The sequence below is a fragment of the Pelodiscus sinensis genome, chromosome 2, assembly GCF_052426305.1.
Source record: "Pelodiscus sinensis isolate ZL-2025 chromosome 2, ASM5242630v1, whole genome shotgun sequence".
In the NCBI taxonomy this organism is placed as follows: Eukaryota; Metazoa; Chordata; order Testudines; family Trionychidae; genus Pelodiscus; species Pelodiscus sinensis.
In genome coordinates this window covers 39,237,431-39,258,937 of record NC_143053.1, presented here as the reverse complement: position 1 = coordinate 39,258,937, position 21,507 = coordinate 39,237,431, and the positions used below count along the sequence as shown (strand labels likewise).

The window sequence follows — 21,507 nt, the reverse complement described above, 5'->3', positions numbered from 1 at the left end:
CTGCCCCACCGCCGGCTTCCCCGTGCTTTGCAAAGCCGCGGGGGGGCTCGGGTAGCGAGGCACCCCAGGCACGCCTGGACTGCCCCGCCGCCGGCTTCCCCGTGCTTTGCAAAGCCGCGGGGGGGCTCGGGCAGCGGGGCACCCCAGGCGCACCTGGGCTGCTCCGCTGCCGGCGTCCTCAGAGGCGCTCCCCGTCTCCCTGGTCTGCTGGTCTCCAGCAGACCAGGGTGACGGGGAGCAAAGCCGCGGAGGACCCAGGCGGCGGGACCGCGCAGCATCTCGGTCCGCCACCCGAGTCTTCCTGGTCTGCTAGGGTGAGGGGGGCGCAGCTAGTACGCCCCCCCCCCCAGCAGACTAGGCTTTTCTCCGGACGCCTGTGGCAGAGCAGCTGGGGTGCTGCCGGTTGGTCCCGCAGCACCGCTCTGGGCGCTACTGGTGCAACCCAGCAGCACCCCAGCTGCTCTGGTCCTGATTCAGCCGCTGCTGGTCAGTTTCAGCAGTGGCTGAATCAGGACGCCTGGGGCAGAGCAGATGGGGTGCTGCTGGGTTGCTCCAGTAGTGCCAAGGAGCGGCGCTACTGGAGCAACCCAGCAGCACCCCAGCTGCTCTGCCCCAGGCGTCCCCAAGTCAACTTCTGCTGAAACTGACCAGCGCTGATTACAGGAAGCCTGAGGCAGAGTTGCTCTGCCCCAGGCTTCCTGGAATCAGCTGCTGATCAGTTTCAGCAGCAGCTGACTTGGGACGCTTGGGGTTCTTAAGTTGATTCTGTATGTAAGTCAGAACTGGCGGTCAGTTTCAGCAGCGGCTGAATCTGGACGCCAGTTCCGACTTACATACAGATTCAACTTAAGAACAAACCTACAGTCCCTATCTTGTACGTAACCCGGGGACTTCCTGTAGTACAGAGTATATATGATGGAAGTAGATCTGCAATAATAATGGATATAGGCCTGGGTAAGTAATTCAATATTGTGACAAGGGGGTATGTTATCACCAATCCTCAATGAAGCAGCAACAAAAGATACTGTGAATAGTGTAAAATGAGGTATTAAATATTAGTTATGCAACCCAGATTTTGCTTACAATACTGATTTACAAAGTACGATGTGGAATGGAATTATTGCCCTTATATCAAAAACAGAACAGGAGGAAGCAAAAATAGGGCTGAAAGTAAATGCAAAGAAAACCAAGATTATGACTGTGGGAAACTGGACTACAGATTCAAAGGTGTACACAGATGGAAAAGAAATCAAACAGGTAAGAGAGTCCAGCTTTCTGGGAGTCTGATAACATGTTGAAAGTAACTGCAAAAAAATATTCGTTTGAGATTAAGAAAACCACACACCACTTCTTTGAAAGATGAACAACTTTTTGTCTGACTCTTCTCCAAATCAAAGGTCAGATTATACCATGTAATTGTACAGAGCATGATACTGTATTAAATAGATACTTGGCAGATGACAGTGGGTAACAAAAAGATTGGAGGCTGCACATCACAGATAGCTGAGGACGATACTACAAAGTTCATTGAAACATAAAACAACAAATATAAGAGTAAAAGAGCTAACAGAGAAGGGCACGTTAGAAAATATTATCAAAGAAGAAGGCTCAGATGATTGGGACATGTCTACCATATAGAAAACGGGAGATAAGATAAGCAAGCATTGAATTCAGTATCTGAGGGAGAAAACAGAAAGCAAGAAAGGCCAAGAAAGAATTGGCAGAAGACAGCAACAGTTATTGAATGGGCTGGCATCATCTAGGGAGAAGTACCATATCAGCGAGTGACCATGATCAGAGGATTGATGTTAGTGCTCTGCTAATGGTACAGGAAGAACTTAAGTCCAAGGTCTATCAAAATAAGACTGGGATACTGAGGCCATGGAAGTTACATTTAAGACCTCTGATTTTTATGCAGTGGTTTGTTGGGTCTCTGATGGCAGAAGTGTCATGTCCTATATGTTGTTGAGTTGGATTGATGTTGGAACTTCCTCTTAGTAGCAGGTGTATATATACCAAGCAAACAAAGGGTAATTCCAGGGTCCTTCAGAGTGTGTAGGGTCTCATCTGTCTTCTGACTGAACATGTGAGAGTCATTGAAGAGGAGGTCCATGATGATATTCTGGTTCTTCCAGGGGAACCCTAAAGCATGGAGCCAGGACTCCCTTCACATCACAATGGCAGTAGACATTGCCCTAGAAGAAGTACTAACTGCATAGATTACAGCTGCATAGAAACTTTTTTTAAACACTGTAATAAAGTTAAATGCATACTCCAAAGTAAAAAACAGTAAGACCAAAAATATACCACCAGAACTAAACAGCAAAGTAAAAGAAGCAGTCAAAGGCAAAAAGACATCCTTTAAAAATACAAAGTTAATTCCTATTATGAAAAATAAAAAGAGCATAAACTCTGGCAAGTCAACTATAATTAGGGAAGCCAAAAAAGAATATGAAGAGCAACTAGCTGAAGACTCAAAAACTAATAGCAAATATTTTTGAGTACATTAAAAGCAGCAAGTCTGCTAAACAATAAGTGGAGCCATTAAGTGGTCGAAATATTAAAGAAGACCTCAAAAAAGAAAATGCAATTGTGGAGAAACTAAATTAATTATTTGCATCGGTCTCCACTGGAAAAAATATGAGTGAGTTTCTCACATCTTAGTCATTCTTTTTAAATGACAAATAGTAATGCATATAGGAAAACATAATCCTAATTAAACAAACAAAATGATAGGATCTAAATTAACTGTTACTACTCAAGAAAAAGATCTTGGCAGTCTACATGATCTTGACTGATGTGAAGAATAAGGAAATAGAATTATCTCCTTCACACAATACAAGAACAAAGGGGTAACAATGATACTAACAGACACAGGGTTTAAACAAACAAAAGGAAGTACTTCCTCACACAACACACAGCAGGAGTGAAAGTAGATGCCAGGAATTATCATTGCAGTGCACTGGGCCCAGTGTCCTTAGCAGGGGGTAGATCTGGGTCCCCAAAAGGGGCAAGGCCTCTGGAGGAAAGGGTGGTGCTGGGGTCAGATACCATCCCCGCCCCCAGTAGTCCTTTATGGCTGGCAGCTGGGAGCCCCAAGGCTACAACAGTGGAAGCTTGGAGCCCTGGGGCTCCAGCAGCAATTTTAAGGACCCTGAGCTCTGGGTCACTGCTGCTGTGACCAGAGCCCCTGGCCCTTTTAAATCAACAGGCCCCAGGGTAGCTGCCCAGTTTGCCCAACAGGGAAGGGGGTAGCAAAATGTCAGCCATGTGGGACTGCACTTTGCCAAGTAATGTTGTAAAGGAGAAAACTATAACAGGAATCAATAAAGAACTAAGTAAGTTCATAGAAGATGGCTATTAGCCAGGATGGATAGGGGTGCAACATCATACTCTCTATGTCCCTAGCTTCTGATCACCAGAAGGTGGGAGTGGATGACTTTATTAATTGTTCTGTTCTTTCCCTCTAACGCACCTGGCGTTAGCCACTGTCACAAGACAGAATACTGGAATATCAGAATTCTGAAATATCGTTGCCTGGTCCTTTCCAAAGTTGCCAGAGTAATGCTAAATTTGATCTTGTGTGGTCAATTTTGTGGTAGTGCAGAGGCAGCACTGTGAAAGTCCCACAGTGCCTCAATGTAACTGGTCTGGTCAGCACTTTCACCTCTACTGCTCTCTAGGTAAATAGGAAAAGCCCCAGGAAAATCTGAATTTTCTGTTTGGCCACTGCGGCGAGCAGAGCAGACAGCACACTTTAGTAGAACTCCAGACCATGAATGCCCAGGGTCACAATCGAGCTCCAGCATGGCGCATGCAGGAGATCTTGGATCTGACTGCTGCGTGGGGAGAGGAATCTGCACAGACAAAACTACAAAGCAGCAGAAAAAATGCTGGTATCTATGCCAGAATCACACATGGGATGGTGGAAAATGGGTACAGCAGAGACACTCACTAGTGTTGCATGAAAATAAAAGAGCACAGGCGAGCGTATTAGAAGACAAAGGAAGCAAATGGATGGCCTAGGTCAGAGCTGCAAACATGCCATTTCTATGAGCAGCTGCATGGAATTGTAGGGGGAAGGAGGAACCAACCAGTGTCCCAAAACTTGCTTTTGCAGAAAAACTTGCCAGCTGTCTACACTGGCCGCTTGAATTTGCGCAAGAACACTGACGATCTAATGTAAGATTGTCAGTGTTCTTGCGCAAATACTGTGCTGCTCCCATTCAGGAAAAAGCCCGCTTGCGCAAATGTATTTGTGCAAGAGGGCCAGAGTAGACAGCTAAAAACTGTTTTGCGCAAAAAAGCTCCGATGGCGAAAATGGCGATCGGGGCTTTCTTGCGCAAAACCGCGTCTCGATTGGCACGGACGCTTTTCCGCAAAAAGTGCTTTTGCGCAAAAGCGTCCGTGCCAATCTAGACGCTCTATTCCACAAATGCTTTTAATGGAAAAACTTTTCTGTTAAAAGCATTTGCGGAAAATCATGCCAGACTAGACGCAGCCATGGAGCGTGTCTAGATTACATGGCTCTGCCGACAGAGCCATGTAAACTAGTTTACCCGACACAGTCAATGAAACGGGGATTTAAATAATCCCCACTTCATTACAATAAAAATGGCCGCCGCGCTGTGCTGACAATCAGCTGATCCGGCCCAGCACAGGAGTCTAGATGCGGATTGGTCGACAAGGAAAGCCTTTGTCGACCGCTCCCTTATGCCTCATGAAACGATGTTTACAGGAGTGGTGGACAAAGGCATCCTTTGTCGACCGATCCACGTCGAGACTCCCGCGCTGTGCCAGATCAGCTGATTGCTGGCACAGCGCGGTGGCCATTTTTATTTTAATGAGGCGGGGATTATTTAAATCCCCGCTTCATTGACTATGTCGGGTAAACTAGTTTACATGGCTCTGTAGGCAGAACTATGTAGTCTAGACACATCCATAGTGTAAACATGGACTTAGTCCCCTGCTTATGAGTGCGCTTCCTACCTAACTTCCCAACTAGACTCCATTGTGGGGGTGAATTCTCTGACACAACAGACAGAGTTTGCAGCAGGAGGCTCACTTCTTGCTGAATCAGGCTGATGTACAGTTGGGGTTCCCCATTCTGGGTCCATCTGGGGTCTAATGGCCATCTCTATGAGATGTTTACAGAAGCGAAGTGCCTACTATTCTTGGATATGGCTGGGGAAGATGTGGCAACTACTGCACTGAGCAATGTGATCCTCTACAATATGAGCTTCTCCCAGGAGTAGAGGCTGTGTTAATGGTTGTTGCTGACCAAGAAGGATCACGGTCAGAAGATGCAAAGTTTGAAGTTATTGAAAACTATTAAGGCTATGAACTATTTAATATTATTTTTTCAGAATGACACTTGATCTGAGGAACCTAAAGGTTCCAACTTGGACTGTTTGAAGCTGAGAAGGAATTGAAGAGGTGATCAGCTCGCCCTGCCTTTACCACTTTGGTTGGAAGCACAAGGTAAGACAGAACAGATGCACAGACCAATGAACACTATTTTCAAATTCTTTCACTCCAGGCACATTGTGCAGAAGAGTAATGTGAAGTGAAATAAAATAGGGACCATCACTCCGAAAAGAAGGCTTCTTGTGCCCCTTCCTTCCCTTGAAAATGCACACAAGGGCTAGGCACAATTTGATGCCAACTCTGTGTATTCCAGAGTTTTCTTTTTCATGTATAATTTCATTCGTATAAACCCCTTGAGCAACCCCTCAAAAACCCCATTAGAGTTTTATTTCTCACTTTTTTAAAAAAAGTGGAGTCTGTTGTGCATTAATTACAGCATTCTGCAGAAACCTCTGAATGTCATTTACATTCTTAAGGCTCCCACCAGTCCACATTTGTTTCCAAGAGAGTGAGAGTTGCAGAGGAGCTGCATTCTTCCCAAGCAAGACAGCCATGCCTTATTCCTAGTAAGACGTTCCTTTTTGAAAGTAGTGAATTAATCTCTTTATGAGCATTGAGCAGTCTCCCAAGCCTTCCCTTTTTCTGGACAGGCAAGAGTAGGGATGATGGTCACAGACAAAGTAACATAGGAATAACATTGCACTATAATTAGCCAGGGAGGAGGAACCATGAAGTCCAGAGCTGCTGCTTGTTGGCTAGTGATCCCAAAACAAATCTGTCTCCCAAAAAGAAGAGGAGGAATCATATTGTCCCAGAGATTCTATTCCCCCCTTTGTACTTTAAAAGCCTGTAATCAGAGGTTCAGGAAGAACACAGAGGACTGAAAAATACTGTTTAAGAAGAGGAAGCTACCAATAGAGTTACGAATCCTTCCTATCAACTGCCAGGTAGGCTTACTACTGGGATTACTTAAGAACTAGAATTAAAATAATTATTACAGCCTGTGTGTCTCCAATAGCAGAGAAAGGATTTGAACAAGGATTAGGAATTGCAGCATATATGAGGTGAGGAGCTCATTTATACAAACTCATTCCCCCAAACTCCACAATTCTCAGCATAGATCTTGGGAATGTTTTTGGCTCTGGCACACCATTGTGACCTGTCCTTTTGGTAGCTGACCATCTGTGTGCATGGATTTCTGAGCCTTGAAAGGCCACATATCAATTAATTCTTGCTTTTTAACATTTCTATTCACAAGAATTTACCCAAGATTTTCCTTCACTCGCTCAAATTTGGTTTTTTTTTTTTTAAATTGCTTGTTACCTTTATACTTATGACTACTCTTTTCCATAACATGGTAACTTTTATTAGTCCAGGACTGCTTGTACTATACTAAGCCTCCCTATTATTCTCAGAGGTTATAAAGCAAATACTGCTTCAGTATCAAAACAAATTAAAACAAGTACTAAATGTTTTATGGGGTTAATGATCTTACTAAAACACATCACTCAATAGAACTGTTTATTATCTTACATTTGAAGGGGGGGGGGGGAAAACCCCAACCTCCAGTCTCCTGTATGCTACACGACAAATAAATAAAATGGAATCCTGCCTTGAGTTTCAAACCAAGCTTGCATAAGTCTCAACAGAAGTTTTTCCAACATACACCCAACTTCACATTTAATATAAAACACTCTATGCAGTTTTAATTGTTCATTTGTTATCTGATAATTCCATTCCAGTTTACCAGACTCTCATTTTATCTTTCAGACTTAACAAAAGATTCTTGCCAACTATAAATTATTTTTTGCATTCTTTCACAGGAGGGTCCTAATCTTAGAAGTGGGGAATTTCTCCTGCAAGGTGCAGAGCAATGTCAGCTCCTACTGAAGTCATTTAATATATGTCTGAAGTTACTGGAAGATGAAAGTGCACAGCATCGCACAGATTCAGGTACTTATTGGCTCTTGTTGAATTGTATCTGATTAGATAAATAGCCTGCTACAAATGTTTTTGTGGAGTGAAGGTGATATATAATGCAAGTAAGGGTACCAATATGTGCCATGAAGTCACTGTTTAACAAGTGCAGATTACAAAGACCATATAATATTTTACAATTTTGCTCTCAAGAAAACTAGTCATTTCTAATTTTTCCACTCTTTTTAGGAGCCAGTCCAAACCCAATTGAAGTCATCTGGAACCTGAGTGTCAATGAAAGATAGCACATTTTGTATAAGTATTGTCAATTGACCCCAATATTTTCTGGAGGTACAACTTCAAAAAAGCACACCCCAATCCTGCAACTAGATCTCCACAGATAAATTGCAGCACTCAAAGTCCCTCTGAAGTCAATAAGCCCATACACAGGTACAGTGCTGCATGCATTCACTTTTAGGATCAGGATCTTATTTATTAGCTTTGTTTTATTACTATAACATTGCAGTTTAATTTCAAAAAATTAATCCAAACGAACATGGAACATGAGTGGAAGACCAAGATACAATTCCCCAGGCCTATATATTAAATATATACATGTGTTTAAATACTGACAGCATAGCGTACTCTCTAATGCAATATGGCAAAATAATTCTTAATAGAAAAATGAAATAAATAATTAACATACTTTTCATGGTCCCATCTTCTTCTTCATCAACATCATCATCATCATCGCTATTTATCACCATAGTCCCCAAGTCTGATTCTAACATAGTACTGTTATGTTCAATCATTGTCTGAGCACTTTCACTCATTGTGCTTGTAGCCCTCATTGTACCAGCACTCTCTGAATTAGTTTTCACCATAGTGTGGGAATCCAGCTCATCTTCATCCTGCAAACAAACATTTATCCGGAATTATTTTCAGCAAAACACTTAAAATTTCCTTTAATTTTTTAGACCTATGCCACATTTAAGTTGAGAAAGTATAAAATGTTGTTTTCAAATATGTATCTTGTCTGCTAAGTTGGCCTTTAGGACCCACTGAGCCTACTGTAATTCCTACCCCTCAATTCCCTTTTACATAAAGGGCCAGTTACCTTGCAGGAGACCTCAATCAGGTATGTTGATTATCCTCCCCTAAATTCTAAGGCCTGTGGTCTGGGATTCTCTGGTCCTGCAACATCTGTGGTCCTTTTCTAGATTAGACAGCCCCAGCACAGAGGATGCCGGCAGCTGGGAGCAGAGCTGGCTGGTGGCACCAGTGGGGCAGCAGAGCTCACAGGGCAGCAGAGCCCACAGGACATCAGAGCCCGGAGCTAGCCAGGCTAAGAAGCCAGTGAGGGTTCCAGAGCCCATGAGGCAGTGGAACAGCAGAACTTGCAGCCAGTGGGGCCGAGAAGCTGGCAGGGCTTCTGGAGTCTGCGAGGCGGGGTGGCCGCCGTGCCTACAAGGCCAGGAAGTAGGGGGTGCAGAGCTCACATCTGGCAGCGTTGCAAGTACCGGCAGAGGCCAGCAGGTCTGCCAGGGCAGCAGTGGTAGGTAGCTGGGGAGAGGAGCCCAGCCAAGAGGCTGGCACCCCTCCCCGCTCCTGATCTTCTCTCAGCCTGAAAATTCCCTCATCCAGGATTGGTCAGGCTTCTGAGGGAGCTGGGTCAGGAAGGTCCAACCTGTACTGTATGTCATGTGTGATCTCAAGGATAGGAGCCAGTTAAGTTTGAGAGTTAGAAGATCCTTGAGAAGAGCCTACCTCGAAGACAGAAGAGCCAATTTATCTGTCTGTATTTACTTTTTAGCAGCCTCTTTCATGATAAAAGGGCAAGAAGAAAACATGTTGATACATTGTAGAAAAATATCTGCTGAGCAGATGCTTCAACACTGTAAAAAAGAACTAATTCCAGCAAGGGCTACAATAGCATTTTCAATCAGTGGCAGTAATGTGCCAGGAATGTAAAACAGAGAACTGATGATAATCCAGTTTATGAATCATAAAATCCATATGGAATACAAATATTTGAAAACACTATTAGGAAATCCTACTCCTTTTCTGAAGTCAGATTTAGAGAATGTGCACAACATCATAGCAATTCAAAGGATAACATGGTGTACTGTGATTTCTACGACATGGGTAAAATCTACTGTCCACAAAGAGAATCTAAGAGCACAAATATACTTCGTGTTGATTGTACAGAAAAATATTTGTTAATGCAAAACCTCCAATTTCAAGCACTTCCTTTTAAATGTTCATGCTATCTTTTGATATTCAGTTCTCTTGGGGGAAAATATAAATCAAATAAATATGCCTATTTTGACTGTCGTGGCATAACATCATTAGAGTTCAGGAACAGTCACCACAGAACAATGCCAAATGAGGAAGCCAAATATCACTAATCGGAGCTAAACAAGTCAAAATAAGAAACTGTCCTGTGAAACATGGTGTTTTTTCCTGGGAAGAGAAAAATTATTATTTGTTAGGCACAGAAAATGTGTGTGGTGCTGCACATGACCAAATAAAACAAAGTTAAATTTTCAAAATAAGAAATGGTATTTATAAATGGAAGTAGAAAATATTATTCTGCCCACAGAATTATGTTCTGTGTTTGTACAGTGTCTAGCAGCATCAAGTACTGAGCTACATCTTAATGGACAAGTGCCTTTCCCTTTCCCCTTTGTAGACCCCAATCATATTAACTTTTCTCCCAGCTATGACAGCAGAATATAGGCATTCATGTTACATTTAAATGCTTATCCAGTAAAAGGCTAGAATGGGCTGACACAGCATTTTTGTTAGCAATACTATCACCCTGTCTCCTGAAGACAAACTACTATAAAGTAAACCAATCTATAATCTTGGAAGTTGGAGGTCTCATTCCAATTCTGGGCCTCCTGCTAACAATGCAGTGAGTTGTATAGTACTAAATCACATTGTGATCTAGAAATAAATTCTCTTGTAGATCAGATGTCAAGAAAACAATGATTTCTTAAGGATGAAAAAGAATTCTAAACCTTTGTATTTTAAATAAAATTACTTCACTTGTTTTCTTTCTGAATTTTTTCTTAAGTGTAACCTTCATTCCTTTAGTATCTTTATTTCTGTCTTCAACAATTGTGGGGGAGGGGAGGAGGGGAGAAATATTCGCAAAGGTACAGATAATTTATAGCTAAAGCATTAGAAAAATTGTATCAGTGTACAGATGAGAAAATTTTAACAGTGCTCCTCCTGGTGGTAAAAATAAGAAGCAAAAATTAACTCTCATTGAAATTATTTTGTCTACAGCAGGGGGTTTTCAAACTTGGGTTGCGGGCCCACTTGGGCAAGCCACTGGGAGACCAGAAGATGCTTTGTTTATCTAAGCATCCATAGGCACAGAGCCTCACAGCTCCTGTTGGCTGCAGTTTGCCATTTCCACCACTTCCCACAGCTTCCCTTGGCTGAAAATGGTGAAACATAGCCCACGGGAGCTTCAAGACTAAACAAAGCATCATGTGGCCCAATGGCTTACCCAGGCAGGCATGCGACCCAAGTTTGAAAACACCTGGTTTACCGGTTACCTAAAGATTTTTTCCTTCTCAACTAAGTTACTTGTACTGTATGCTCTTTGGGTTAGGGACTGACATTTTGTTCTGTGTTTGTATAGTACCTATTACATGTGGCTGCTGCTCCTTGATGGGATTTTACGAACATAAGAACGGCCACCCTAAGTCAGAGCAAAAATCCATCTAGCCTAATATCCTGTCTTCCAGTGGCTAATGCCAAGTGCCCAAAGGGAATGAATAGGTCATCATCAAGTGATCCATCCCCTGTTATACTTATGGCAAACAGATTGTCCTTAGACATTATTGCAATATGTATAAAGAAGAAAAAAGTTGTGTAGAACATAGATACATTAACTACATTATTCATTAAGGTAATACACATTCTGTCTGAATCCAAAGTAGCCAAATTCGCTAATGCAACTTCACCCTTTTTTATCCAAATTTACAGAATGAGTGTGAACGTAGTGCTATTTATTCTGGTAAATGTTCCAAACAAGATTTGCCTTTAGTATCCAGATTAACTTCTGCAAGTAAAATGAGGAAAAATTGTTTGTTTTATTAATTTGCCCGACCAATATTAGTAGCAATGCCTAATATTTGAACCCTTAAACCTACTATAACTGGAAACAGTCCAACTGGTGTAAAACATTCATATATATATACACACACACACACACACACACACACACACACACACACACACACACACATTAATTGTGTTTATTATGACAGCGCCTAAGGACCAATGACAAAGCTGTCCCCTCCCCCATGCTACAAAACACAGAGTAACAGATCATTGCTGCCCTGAAGAGCTCATAATCTAAGCAGACAAGATAGACACAGGGTGGGGGAAGGGGTATTACACACATGCAGACTGATGTGATTGAAGCAAATATCATTTGGATTATACAATATATTTGTTTTGTGCATTTAGTTAGGAGTGGATAAGATAAATGGAGATGAGAGACTAAGGGAAAGGGGGAGGGTGAAGGGACTAAAGTACAGAAGGGCCAGGTGTGGAGTGAAGATCTGGTGAACAGATTGTGAGGGAAGGAGACGGTGGGAGAAAAAAGCCAGTAAGCACATGGCAGAGAAAGTCCTGTCAAAATCACAGGAAGTTCCCTGAATGTCCAAAGGGCCCCAGGTTTGATTGCTTACCCAGCTGCTCTTACTGGCTGAAAGATCTGTTATAAACTTTGTTTAAAATTTATTAAGTTTTTTAATTTAAAAAATTACCATGATGGAACAACTTGGTAACATCAACCATAAGCCAGACAACAGGAAATAAAGTCATTCTTTTCTATGTCACCAGTTCAAATGGGATCAAGATCAATAGTGACTGAAAGTCATTACAATCTTATGATTGTTCGGAGATTTACCAGGTGGTTGTTAAAAAGCCTCACTAGCATTAGCACTAATACTGTCAGTCTCTGAAGAGACCAAGGATTGAATGACCAAAAAGGATTTGGTCTAAAAAGTGTTTTCTGCGGGACAGTAGTATGAAACTTCTATTGCTGCTGCCCATTGTATTTAAAAAAAAAGTTTTGTGGATAAAACCAGGTCATCAGTTTCCAGGAATGCCATTCCAGCATTTTTCACAAATATCAGAGATGTAAATAATAGCTTATTAGACTTTAGGTGCACTGAATAAAATCTACTGAATGTGTTTATAAAATTATATCAATATATGTTTACACAACAGATGTAAACTACTAATAAAAAATATGTAGCTGGTTTGGTGAAAGAATTTTGCAGCAGTGTTTCTGGGGTGCTGGCTCTGGTGCCCAGTAACTGTGGTAGCCACCCACCCCCATTTGGCTGGGGTGCTCTAGAGTAATAGATGCACAGTCAGATTCCCTACTAGCCTGGATGCTGATCCCCAGAGACCAAAATGACCATTGGGCAGACCAAAAATGCATTGGGACTATCCCACAACAAAACTCTTTGTTCAAAAATGGAAAGAATGTGTTTGCAACAAAATGGAATGGTGTGGCATAGACTCGCGTTTGTGAAGTGATAGACAAGAGCAAGCCAGACAAAGGTGATTTTTAAAAAAATTAAATGACAAAACATCAATTAACACAAGAATGACAAATTTAGAATAGCAAGGATAATAGGTGTTGAGGGTGACACTTCATCCTCAGATGATTCCTCATGAACAGATAATATTGAAATGATGAAGGATGGAATAAAATAACAGCCGAATAAGGAACGGCAAGTTACTGCTTTTTTATAGACAAGCGTAATTAACTCGTAAGTTTGTACTTGGTTGCATTTGGATATATCAGAAATACCATCATAACTATATGAAAGAAAGATATATCTAACTTATTTTGGTATGATGTAACACTGTCAATCATAAAAACAGTGTGGCTATGTCTACACTGGCGCGATCTTGCTCCAGAGAAATGCAAATAAGGTTAAGCATGGAATATCACTGAGCCTCATTTTCATATCTAATGAGCCGCCATTTTTGCGGAAGAGGCTCTTGCGCCAGAAGGAGCTGTCTACACTGCCCCTTCTTGCGCAAGAAAAACCCTCTTGTGCAATGCCACTACACTGATTATATTCAGGAATAACGGCATTGCGCAAGAGGGTTTTCTTACGCAAGAAGGGGCAGTATAGATGCTCTTCTGGCACAAGAGCCTCTTCCACAAAAATGGCGGATCATTAGATATGCAAATGAGGCTCGGCGATATTCCATGCTTAGCCTCATTTACACTTCTCTGGCGCAAGGTCGCGCCAGTGTAGACATAGCCTGTGTTTAACTGAAACCTTTCACAATATTCTATGGCATTACATGGCTGTTATTTTGGATCCTCATCTCTCTACCAATGCCCAGTTAAAGATTTTATAACTAAAATAAAGCTTTTAAGCTTGAAAGGTGGCTATAGGGAACTGTTTATCAGGACATATAGCCCAACATTCCAGCAATGAAAGGTACATGCAAGACTTTATAAACAACACAGTTGCAGGAACAATATTAGAAGGCTCTGCAATTCCTTGGAAAATGTTAAAATGTTTTCAAAATGGAGATGATCCTGAATACTGTATGAGTTACTACATTAAGTACAACTGCATTTAAAAACTATAAAATTAGAGCTTTCCTTTTTACAAGTTTTATAAACAGACAATAGAAACTCAAAGGATTAAGACTGCTATTGATTGTAGAAACACAATAAAATGTAGCTTGCTATTAAAATTCACTAACTACACTTTGTATACTTAAAAAACACTAGAGGGCACCAAAGACAGCTAACTACATTTCAGTACATTAAATGAGGATTTACATGCTGACAAAATTTAGTATCCTATAAAATAATTTCATGTACCATTAACACCTCATCACCACCTTGGAAAAATGTGGTTGTAGTCTCAGCTATCTTTTGGAAAAAGCACTGTAGTAGTTTCATAAACACATAATATACTTTGGGAAAGTACGAGGATCTGAGAAAGTTCCATAACACCTAAAGTCTGATTCAGTGGAGCACTTAACCATGTGCTTAATTTTAAGCAGGACCTTAAGTCTACTCCTATTCAGCAAACCAAGTAAGCCCTTAAATTTAAACATGTGGTGAAGTGCCATTGACCTCAGCGGAGCTACACACAGTAAAGAGAGGAAGTTACCTTCAGGCAACTGAAAGTTCTTCAAGATGTGTGGTCCTTATCTGTAGTCCACACTATGAAGGTATGAATGCCCTCCATGCACCTGGAGTCAGAGAATACTTGCAATCGGTGTCTGCAGGTCCATGAGTGAGCCCTAGCCTTCTTTATACTTCTAAAATGAACACAAAGGGGCACATCACCTCTCCAGTTCCTTCTCTGTCCCACTTCCAAGACAATTTACACTTAACAGGAGACCAGTACTGGTGATAAAGTAAAGACCCACTTACTCCAATCAACAGCTGTTTCGAAAGTCAAAGTGCGCGCCAGGACACGTTAGTTCGAACCAAACCCTTTGGTTCCAACTAACATTACTCCTTGGGAACTGTCTAGTAACGTGGAGTTCCTCAGGAGTAACGTTAGTTGGAACCAAGGGGTTTGGTTTGAACATCCCGGCACGTACTTTCACTTTCAAAACAGCTGTTGATCGGAGTAAGGCGCCGGCAAGATCATGCTAATGAAGTGTGGGATATTTAAATCCCCGCTTCATTGACTATTCTGAATGCCTACATTTGCATCCCTAGTTCGAACTAGGGTGCAAGTGTAGACATACCCTTGCAGAATAAGCCCTCACCTTATGAAGAAGAACTGGCAACAAACCAAGATACAAACCAAGATCCACCTTGTGATCTTCTGAGAAGATTCAGCTTAGCCTTGGTTAAAAATTGAAGGTACTACCTAAGGGTATGTCTACACTACCACCCTAGTTCGAACTAGGGTGGTTAATGTAGGCAACCAAAGTTGCAAAAGAAGCCCAGGATTTAAATATCCCGGGCTTCATTTGCGTCTTGCCGGGTGCCGCCATTTTTAAAGCCCCGGTAGCTCGGACTCCGTGCCCGCGACTACACGCGGCACAGAGTAGGTAGTTCGGATTAGGATCACTAATCTGAACTACCATTACTCCTTGTGGAATGAGGTGTACCGGTAGTTTGGATTAGAGAGCCTAATCCGAACTACCTACTCCGTGCCGCGTGTAGCCGCGGGCATGGAGTCCGAACTACCGGGGCTTTAAAAATGGCGGCACCCGGCAAGATGCAAATGAAGCCCGGGATATTTAAATCCCGGGCTTCATTTGCAACTTCGGTTGCCTACATTAACCACCCTAGTTCGAACTAGGGTGATAGTGTAGACATACCCTCACTGATTTTGTCCTTTGTGGGTAAAAGGAGAGAATACACTGTATGTTGAGGGTGTGAAGTCTTTTCTTTCAATGCATGCAGTTTAAGAAAAAAAATGCAGGTCAATTGGTTTGATTGCTTTATGAGAAATGCTGAAATTCATTTGGGGTGAATTTCAAATGTAATTGTAAAGACTTTGTCCTTACGGAATACAAAGTATGGCAGATCTACTATTAGTGCTCCTAGCTCACCCATCCTTTTGACTTCAGTGATGGCTCCAAGGAATGCAACTTTCATTGATAAGTTTCAGAGGTCTGTGTTAGCCTGCATCTGCAAAAATGAGGTGGAGTCCCGTGGCAACTTAAAGTCTAATAAATTTTGTCAGCTTTATGACAAAAGTGGTTTTTACCCATGAAAGCTTATGCCTAAATTAATCTGGTAGGGTATGTCTACACTACAGCACTAATTCGAACTAACTTAGTTCAAATTCGTTAATTCGAACTAAGCTAATTCGAACTAACGTGTCTAGAACTAAAAACTAGTTCGAATTAGCGCTTTGCTAATTCGAACTAGCGCGTCCACATTAAGTGGACCCTGAACAGGGCTTAAGGATGGCCGGAAGCAGTGCCGGCAGGGCATCAGAGGAGGACTTAGAGCGTGGAGATGCTGTCTCAGGCTAGCCGAGGGCTGTGCTTAAAGGGTCCCGACCCCCACCCCGGACAGACAGTTCTCAGGGGTGCCCTGCTTGAAAACCAGTCCTGGCTTGGAGTGCCCGGAGTGCCCACACTGGGCACATCACACCACTCAGTCATCAGCCCGGCTGCACTTGCCGCAGGCTGCCATCTGAGGAGAGGGGGCAATTGGGGGGCTGCAGGAGAGCTTCCACCCCCAGAAGCCCGCAGAGCCAGCCCAGTCTGCCCCATCGGGGGCTCGTGCCCCATTCCTCCCTCACCTCCTTCCACTTACCCTTCCCTAGCCCCTTTTCTTGATGTACAAAATAAAGGACAATTGTGTTCAAAAATAGAATCTCTCTTTATTGAACAAAACTGGGGGAGACTGGGAAAAGGAGGTGGGAGAGGGGAAGAGAGAGGCTGGGAGAGGGGAGGGCAACTAAAATGATCAGGGGTTGGGAACAGGTCCCCTATGAAGAGAGGCTAAAGAGACTGGGACTTCTCAGCTTAGAAAAGAGGAGACGGAGGGGGGACAGGATAGAGGTCTATAAAAGCACGAGTGGGGTGAAGAGGGTGCATACAGAAAAGTTCTTCATTAGTTCCCATAAAGAAGGACTAGAGGACACCAAAGGAAAGGAATGGGTAGCAGGCTTCAAACTAGTAACAGAAAGTTGTTCTTCACAAAGCAAAGAGTCAACCTGTGGAACTCCTTGCTGCAGGCGGCTGTGAAGGCTACAACTAGAACAGAGTTTAAAGGGAAGTGAGATCAAGTCATGGAGGTTGGGTTCATGGAGTGGTATTAGCCAGGGGGTAGGAGTGGTGTCCCTGCCCAAAGTTTGTGGAAGGCTGGAGAGGGATGGCACGAGAGAAATGGCTTGGTCACTGTCTCCGGTCCATCCTCTCCAGGGTCCCTAGGGTTGGCCGCTGTCGGCAGACAGGCTACTGGGCTAGATGGACCTTTGGTCTGACCCAGGATGGCCATTGTAAGCTCAGGGCTCAGGGTTAGGGGTCTCAGTGGACCCCCTTGATTTTCATGCACTCCTGCTCCTGGGTGGCCAGGCTGGCAGCTCTCCTGCCCTAGACGGCCACCTTCCTCTGCCTAGTGCGGAGATCGTGGACGAGGTCCACGATGTCCGCACTAGCCCAGGCAGGTACCCACCTCTTGCAGTCCCGGGCAAGCTCCCAGGAGCCGCCAGCCTGGTCCTGGGAAGAGAGGGAAGGCTGGGGGGCGTCGGGTGGCTGGCTCGATCCGTGCCAGGTGCAGGGTCTGCTGGCTGGGTGCTGGCAGGCTTGCACCTGGCACGGGCACAGTAGCCAGCCCGTGCCCCTTTAAGGGGTCCGGGGCCGGGAGGGGGGCATAGAGTTTCCCTGGTGTTGGCCAGAGTGGCCACCAGGGAAACCTGGGAAGCCTTAGCCTCCTACTAGTTCCAATTAAGGGTCTACACAGCCCTTAATTCGAACTAGCTAGTTCGAACTAGGCTTAATCCTCGTAAAATGAGGTTTACCTAGTTCGAACTAAGCGCTCTGCTAGTTCGAATTAAATTCGAACTAGCGGAGCGCTTGTGTAGCGCCTATTAAAGTTAGTTCGAACTAACGTCCGTTAGTTCGAACTAACTCTGTAGTGTAGACATACCCGTAGTCTGTAAGGTGTCACAGGACTCCTTGTTTTTTCATTGATAAGTGAATAGATAAGGGTTCAAAGGGAGGCTTAGGGAGTACCAAAAGTACAAGATTTAAATCTCACTGTTGAATAATTTCCTTACTGGTAGGAAAATTCTAGTTAAGGCTTTTAAGAATCTGCTAGTCAATAGGTGAGTAAAAACTGAATAACAGTATGCAATAATTGCTGCCAAGTGGACTTGTATAGATGTGAGGGAAAACCCAGCAATTTTGAGAGAAAGAAAATAGTCCAAAATTAGAGTAGTATCTGCTGACGCAGGAGATACATGATTTTGCTGCGCTCAGATGAAACAAGGCTTCCTGAGCTGCATTTTTTACTAGAGAGCACTCTGATGATATTAAGGATGGATTTTATGGTTTCAGAGCAGAGGTAACCAAATGTTAATATTTAATGAAAAACAGGCCCTGAGATGAAGCACATCAGATTTGGGATGCTTGAGATTTTTCTCCTGGGTATCTTCTAGGCTGGAGTTTCATTGCCTCCTGGGTACAGCTAATGGTGACATGTGCCTTCCTAAGACAGTGCAAGTAACACTGGTTGTCATGGCCAATAGGGTTACCAGATAGCTTCAAAAAAAAGAAAACAATAAAAAAAACTTGATCTCAGATGGGGGGGGAGGGGACCGGCTGGGAGGAGAGCAGGGCTGGCCGGGAGGGTGTCGGGGGGAGAGAACTGGCCGCCAGGGAGAGGGGCTGGCCTGGGCGCATGCAGATCCTGGCGTGCTGCCCGTCCCACGCGTGGTCCCGGCGAAGCACATGCTAATCCGGCCCTGGGGATTCCATACCACCCCAGCTCCGCCCCTAACCCCTCCTCTCTACTGCATTGTTGCATACTGCCTGGCTGGTAGACTCGCGCACGTACAGACACTCATAATAATAAAACTTACTTAATTAGAAGATACCAGATATTTATATGTCTGGTATTTTCTCAATTTATTTTCCGGACAGAAACATCAAATACCAGACTGTCTGGTTCAAAACCGGACAGCTAGCAACCCTGCTGCTCCCTGGTCTTGTAAATTGCCATTTTAGCTATAGCCAGGAGGAGATTGACGAGGAGGTCCCGCGACTTTGTGGGGCCACTGATGGGGTGTGCATAAATGAATAGGTGAGGGGAAAAGTGCAGCCAGAACCTCAACAAGAGGTTCTGGAGGAGCCAAAAGAGGGGCTGTAACCTGGCACACTCAAGACAGATATGCACTAGGATCTCAAATACCAGACTGTCCAGTTCAAAACCGGACACCTGGCAACCCTAACTGCCGACTAAGCAGAAAAAAAGCTTTTGAAGCCTGGAGACTTGGGCGCATTCCAATACTTGTAACAATGAATGAGGGTTATCGCCAAGAGAAGAGAATCTAACTGGAAAACTACTGAAAAATAACTATAAAGAACTATATAAAAAAGGCATTAAGGCAAACTTTGAAATATTTACAGATTGAAAAAAACAAAGGAAAACTTCTGGAGGTTTTGATCCAGGCCACACAGTGCTAAAAAGGAACTAGAAAGGCAGTCAATATGTTCTAGCCCTTTATGCCTTCTGAGGGAAGCACAAGGAAGGCAAAGGAATATGCATGCCCCAACAGACACTGCTTGCAAGAAATCTCCAAGTCTAGGAGCATGAAGCACATGTGTACATCTACAGTGGAACCAGCACTCTAAGATCCACACTGAATAACATCCATATTAATCTCTATGCAATTTTAACTCCACATGATTTTACATACATACTTGTTGCAACAACTATCAGCCCAAGCATAATGCTAGATGTAAACAAGGGATGTGTCAGTGTAACCATTTACATGGTTAATCAATGAGCCTAGGTTCATCGGTTAACATACAAGGTTACACACAGTCCTTCTTCCCCCCCCCCCCCCCCGCCACCCCCTCATCTCACACACACATATCCCATCGCTGCCTCTGTATCAGCGGTTACACCATTGCATAATTAAACACATTTTAACATCCCTAACGTAACTACCCCATAAATCAAACTGAACCATGACATACTTCATATCCTAAACTGTTGGGTTTCCTACATGTACATTATATCACACGTATGACTGCATTTCAGTGGTGGGTGATGTGATCTATATTAAGACAGTCAATTAATCACAGTTAACTCAAACAATCAATTCAAAACAAATTAACTCAATTAAAATGTAATCCCACTTCACTGCAGTTTTAATAGCACTGGTAAACAATAACTGAATACCAATTTAAAATTTATATATATGTATTATAAATATAGATATCTATATTTTGTGACGGATCCAGACCAATCGTCTGCCATTCACTGGTGGAGGAAATGAATACCTGCTGGAGCTTGGCTCTTCCCTGAGTTAAAAAAAAAAAAAAAGGGCCAAAGCCTAAATCCAGCATAATCAGGCACACACTTGGAATCAATTGGAACTTGCCAGAAGCCATAGGCTAATTAAACAACTCCAGCCAATTAAGGCCTGTGGTGATGCTTTAAGAGGGCTCCCCTCAGGCAAAGAAGGGGGGAGGAATAGAGTGAAGGACAGGAAGTGCTGTATTGGTGTGAGCAGAGGCTTTACAAGCCGATACCAGGAGGATCATTTGGGGAAGTGGCCCAGGGAAAAGCTGACCCATGGATCTCGCTGGAGCTTTCCCACAACTGGTGTCAGAAGTGGGATTTGTTCACAGTGTGGTGGAAGAAAGAGAGCAAAGGGAAAAAACCACCCCCCCCCCCAAAAAAAAAAAAAAAAACTGCACAAGGGTGTTGTGGTTTTTTTATTCTCCTGCTTAATTGGGTTAGAGGCTCTCACAGCAGTGGAGGACTTAGTGAAAGCACTGGTGCAGGCCATGGCAGCCCAACAAGAGGCCACACAGGAATTAGACCAAATAGCAGCTCAGTACCCTGACCTCAAGGAGCCTATGCAATGTAAATTTGGGGACTCAGGCAACCAATGCACCCTACTCAACCTAGTGGGGGTCACAGGTTGACACTACAAGAGGCAACAGACCTACAGCAGGAGACAAAACAGCTATTAATAAATCAAGCGGCCTCTGACAGGGCCCTACTCTGAGATTACTACCTCAGAGTACTACCCCTACTCAGACTCCAAGGACCCAAACCTTGAGGGCCAAAGGCTGTCTACCAAAAATGATGTCAGAGGATGACGTAGAGGCATATCTCCTCACATTCAAGAGAATTGCTCAGCAGGAGGCCTGGCCCCAGGAACAATGGCCAAGCATACTCACTCCATTTCTCTGTGGTGAGACGCAGAAGGCCTACGATGATTTGTTCACCCAGGATGTAGCTAAATTATTCCTGGCTAAAAGAAGAGATCCTGGCTTGATCAGGGGTGACAACAGCAGTACAGGCCCGGAGGTTTCATGAGTGGAAATACCAAAAGGATAAACCATTAAGGTCCCAGCTGTTTGACCTGATTCACCTTGCACAACAATGGCTGAGACCCAAAGCGAACCACTCGAAGAAGGTTCTGGAGACCCTGGTCATTGACCAATTCATATGGAAGTTGCCGCCAGATCTTTGCGCTGGTAGGCCAGTGTTA

At 43.5% G+C, this 21,507-nt stretch overlaps 1 protein-coding gene and 1 long non-coding RNA gene across 5 annotated transcripts in view; one reads left to right on the top strand and one right to left on the bottom strand.

Moving 5' to 3' along the window:
* STK3 (serine/threonine kinase 3) overlaps positions 1–21,507 on the bottom strand; it is a 320,261-nt gene that overhangs the window by 136,121 nt on the left and 162,633 nt on the right. For all 4 annotated transcript variants that reach the window (XM_075920321.2, XM_075920323.2, XM_075920324.2 and 1 more), the window contains exon 9: positions 7,992–8,196. In XM_075920321.2, coding sequence (XP_075776436.1) covers positions 7,992–8,196 — 205 coding nt within the window. The remainder of the gene's footprint in view (positions 1–7,991; positions 8,197–21,507) is intronic.
* LOC112545955 (uncharacterized) lies at positions 6,158–7,722 on the top strand. The gene is made up of 3 exons (XR_003089533.3): positions 6,158–6,315; positions 7,192–7,321; positions 7,535–7,722. It is a non-coding gene; the product is annotated as an uncharacterized LOC112545955 (long non-coding RNA).